This window comes from Elaeis guineensis, chromosome 15 (genome assembly GCF_000442705.2).
Source record: "Elaeis guineensis isolate ETL-2024a chromosome 15, EG11, whole genome shotgun sequence".
NCBI classification, from domain to species: domain Eukaryota; kingdom Viridiplantae; phylum Streptophyta; class Magnoliopsida; order Arecales; family Arecaceae; genus Elaeis; species Elaeis guineensis.
The window spans coordinates 43815548-43820167 of NC_026007.2; the positions used below are offsets into that span (position 1 = coordinate 43815548).

Below are 4620 nucleotides of genomic sequence, written 5' to 3' on the forward strand. Positions count from 1 at the left end.
TAAAATTTTTTTTAAAATAATTTCATCAAAAAAATTAATTTTATATTAATCAAATAAATTTTATATAAATAATTAATTTATGATTTTTTCTTCAAAAATTTTTTTTTCTTTCAAAAAAATTATGTACATAAAAAATATAATTACCATGAAAAGTTTAATTTATGTTGCTAATAATTGTTATAAGAACAGCTCTTTAACTTCTGTAATGGAATGGACACTATAGAAGATCGATAGCTTTGAGATCTTCAATCTCTAAGAAACTCATCTTCTTCTTGGAGTCTTCATTTCGAAAGTTGGAGTACAAAAATATCATGGTAATTTTGAGATCGCAAGAGAAATCTATCAAGTTGAGATTTGGAGGATAGGGTAGAGATAGGAAGTTAGAGGTCCAGAAGCTCGTATATTGCATGTATGTGAGGATCGAGCTTAAAAAATTCATCAAAAATTATGTGAGCATGAACGATCTAATAATTAACTAGAATCAAAATAGACCTTTGGATAGTGCAAGTTGTGTTATAAAGCACAAGCTCATATTTATGCTTTGCATTGCTAGGAAGATGAGTGCTCGTATTGTTTATCTTCTCATGATTGAAACTCCTACAGAGATATATTTAAGCGTCGATCAATGCGAAAAATATGATATTTTTCGAGATCGTGAAAGCTATGCTAGAATACGCTACTTAACTATATAGTTTTTGTATGAAAGGAGGCTCCTTTCATGCAACTTAAAGCAGACACACCATCAGAAAGATTCATTGATATCACTAGTAACAGTGACAGCGATGAACAAATAAATTTTATGTCATAAATAAATATATAGCTCATTTCATTTAAAAGAATCTATTCATTCTAATCTGCGAATATCACTCACTTTCATATAATTTTTTCATATAAAAAGTTCAGTCTGGATCATAATCATATTTACTTCTTTATCATATAAAAAGATAAAAGATGTATACAGCTACTATAAAAAATAGATGCAGTTACCTTACAAAAAATCAAAAATTTAAATTTTATAATTTTTTAAAATTTTTATTCTTTTTATATATGGACGATGAAAATATTTTTGTTATAAATAAAAGTATTTATGATGAAAATAAAATTTTCATCATAAATACTTAATTATTTATGATAAAAAATTTTCATCGTAAATAATAAGTAATTTTTGATTTTTTTAAATTATTATTATTTTTAAAATATTGATGATGAAAATATTTTTATCGTAAATAATCGAGTATTGATGATGAATATTTTTTTATCATAAAAACTATTTATTTATGATGAAAAATTTTTATCATAAATAATGAGTAATTTTTAATTATTTTTAATTTTTAATTTTTTTTAACTATTGACAATGAAAATATTTTCATCATAAATAATCAAGTATTTATGATATTTTTTTTTAATCTTAAAAATTTTTTATTTATGATGAAAAATTTTTATCATAAATAATGAGCAATTTTAGATTTTTTTTAAATTTTTAAATCTTTTAACTATTTACGATGAAAATATTTTCATCATAAAAAATCAAATATTTATGATAAAAATTTTTTTATCTTAAATACTCAATTATTTACGATGAAATATTTTCATCGTAAATAATTTATAATTTTTAAATTTTTTAAATTTTTTTTTCAAATATTGGCGACGATAATATTTGCATTGGGAACAATCTTATTTTCGATGTAAAAATATTTTTCATCATAAATGCTTAAATTATTTATGATGAAAATATTTTCATTGTGAATATTTAAAAATTTAAAATTAAAATAAATGATGTATTATTTATGATAAAAATATTCATTACAAATAATATATATTTATGATGGAATAATTTTTCCGTCGCTGATAGGCAACTATTTGAGATGAAAAATTATTTTCATTGTAAATATTTTATTATTTATGATCAATTTTTTTATTATAAATATAATTAATGATGACGAAATATTTGTGTCACAAATAATTTCGTCGCAAAAATATTTTTTTTTTTATAGTGAGTGTTGTGCAGGTTAGATGCCGTCCATCGTAAAATAGATGGTCATTCAAATTATTCAAATATCTCGAAAGTTTATACATTCTTTTCTTTTTGATTTTTTAATGCACCTATATGAGTATGTGCAGCTGTCTATTTTAAGATGGACCACATCCAACCATGCATAGCATCCTGCGATACTTGAATTTGCGCTGGTGATAAAAATGCCGGAGCAGCTGCAATGCGAATTCGATGGGTGAATTGGAAGTGTGACTTTTCAGCAATGTGACTTCTAGGATCACATTCGACTTATTAGAATTGGAAGTATGACTGCTTTTGTGCGCTTTCAAGTGAGTTGTTGCTTCATTAGCTACAGTTTAGTCAGCAGCCACCGCTGGACACCTGCCGGTCAGATCTAAATTGCTTGATATTTCAACATTATTGACCGTTACTCTCAATGAAAACCTCTTGAGCAGCTCAGCATACTCCTATTTATATAGACTTCCGCAGCCACCAGTCCATTAACAAAGCATCAGAAAAACTAGAATCATCTAATACCAGCCATGGAACTCAACTTCGTTTCCTTGGCCTTTCTTTTCTCCTCCTTCCTCTTTGCTCTTGTAGTGCTTAAGGCACCCAAATCCAAAGCAATGAAGCTGCCTCCAAGCCCGCCGAAGCTTCCCATCATAGGCCACTTGCACCGAGTGCTCGGAAGTATCCCTCACCGCGCCTTCAGAGACCTGTCCCGGCGACATGGGCCTGTCATGCTTCTCAAACTCGGACATGTCGACCATGTAGTCATCTCCTCTCGGGAGGCTGCGAGAGAGATCATGCAGACCCATGATCTCATCTTTGCCACCCGGCCCAAATTATTCATCCCCGAGATGCTCTTCCAATGCGCTGACATAGCCTTCTCTCCCTACGGTAACTACTGGCGGCAGCTGCGAAAGATATGCACGGTCGAGCTACTAAGTACAAAGCGTGTCAAGTCATTTGCCGCGCCTCTACAGGAGGAGATTTTGGACCTCGTGGGGACTATCTCCAAGTTGAACAAATCTCCTGTGAACCTTTCCGAGAAGCTTCGCTTACTAACCAATGGCGTGATCTCAAGAGTCGCATTTGGCAAGACATGCAAGCATGCGCAGAGGTTTCTCGCGGCGACTAGGGAACTGACGGAGTTGATATCCGGATTTTGTGTCGCTGATCTGTTCCCCTCGTTGACCTTTATCGACACTCTCACTGGATTGAGATCCGCGTCAGAGAAATCTCGGCGTGAGATGGATGAGATCGTTGAGGAGATAATCAAGGAGCACCAAGAGAAGAGAGCCACCTCAAATGGCAACAAAGGGGATGATCCACGAGAGGAAGATGTTGTCGACGTTCTTTTAGGGCTGGAGGAAAATGGTGGACTTGACTTCCCTCTCACACACGCCAACATCAAGGCCGTAACCATGGTCAGTATGCCCAACTAATTACTTGGTTTCATGCTACTTAGAAAGAGCTTATGGCAAGACGTACATGCTGCTTCGAATGATCTCTAGTTTCTCATCAAAAGTTTTCAGGATTTGTTCGTTGCAGGGACCGACACATCGTCGGCAACGACGATATGGGCGATGACAGAGCTAATGAAGCACCCTGAGATTATGGAGAAGGCTCAAGCGGAGGTGCGGCGAGTGCTGAAGGGAAGGCCCAGGATTGAAGAGGGGGACATGAGTGAATTCCAGTACATGAAGCTGGTGATCAAGGAGACTCTAAGGTTGCACCCGCCAGCTCCGCTGCTGCTGCCGAGGGTCTGCACCAAGAGTTGCCAAGTGAATGGATACGATATTCCGGTGGGTAGCCGGGTCATGATCAATGCTTGGGCTATAGCAAGGGATCCAACATACTGGGAGGACCCAGAAAGCTTCAAGCCGGAGAGGTTCGATGGCAGCTCGGTGGACTACGTAGGTGGCAGCTTTGAATACGTGCCTTTCGGTGCGGGGAGGAGGATTTGCCCAGGGATGACCTTTGGATGGGCCGAAATGGAGCTGATCCTGTCCCATCTCCTCTACTATTTTGATTGGAAGCTTCCCAACGGAATGGGCCCCAACGATGTCGACATGGCCGAGACGCAAGGGGCAACTGTGGCCAAGAAATCACCCCTGTGCTTAATCGCTACTCCGCACATACCCCTCTAAAGCCAAATAGATGCATCCATCAAACTAAATACCATATAAAGTGTTTGTACTGGTTACTAAATCTATTCATAGAATGTTGTATCTATTGGGAAGGTTTGTATCCATCTGAAATGTCCAGTGAATAAAGGTGTATTTATACGGATGTATCTTCCAAAAGATGCTAATGATGTCCTTTCCAAAGAGATGCCAATTGTGTCTGTTAAATAATTATAAATTTGCATATGAATGAAAGATCAGTACGATGAATTGAAGAAACTTTTCAACACTTTTTTTTTTTGCTTTTTTTCTCCTTGTAAGTGAGTGAGTTTTTCTTTGAGGCTTATTAAAAAAAATCAATATTGTGATATCAAAGCCAAATTAAAAGAAGAGATTCTGTCAGCAAAAATGGCCGCGAATCTTTTTTAACCTCAAATTTCAAAATTTTCATAGGCAAGTTATAAGAATTGGTCTTTTCAAATAAAGACATTCTTT

At 34.9% G+C, this 4620-nt stretch overlaps 1 protein-coding gene across 1 annotated transcript; it reads left to right on the plus strand.

Annotated features, from left to right (window-relative positions):
- Positions 1-2514: 2514 nt before the first annotated feature.
- On the plus strand, positions 2515-4268 carry LOC105033918 (premnaspirodiene oxygenase-like). The gene is made up of 2 exons (XM_010908905.3): positions 2515-3426; positions 3535-4268. Exons 1-2 carry the CDS (start codon positions 2536-2538, stop codon positions 4147-4149), a joined length of 1506 nt encoding a protein of 501 aa, XP_010907207.3. The 5' UTR covers positions 2515-2535; the 3' UTR covers positions 4150-4268.
- Positions 4269-4620: the final 352 nt, after the last annotated feature.

Bases quoted from the DNA above. Each gene is read 5' to 3' on its own strand.
- LOC105033918 (XM_010908905.3), top strand. From the start codon at position 2,536: ATGGAACTCAACTTCGTTTCCTTGGCCTTTCTTTTCTCCTCCTTCCTC. The intron at 3,427-3,534 runs GTCAGTATGCCC...AAAAGTTTTCAG, and splicing joins ACATCAAGGCCGTAACCATG to GATTTGTTCGTTGCAGGGAC.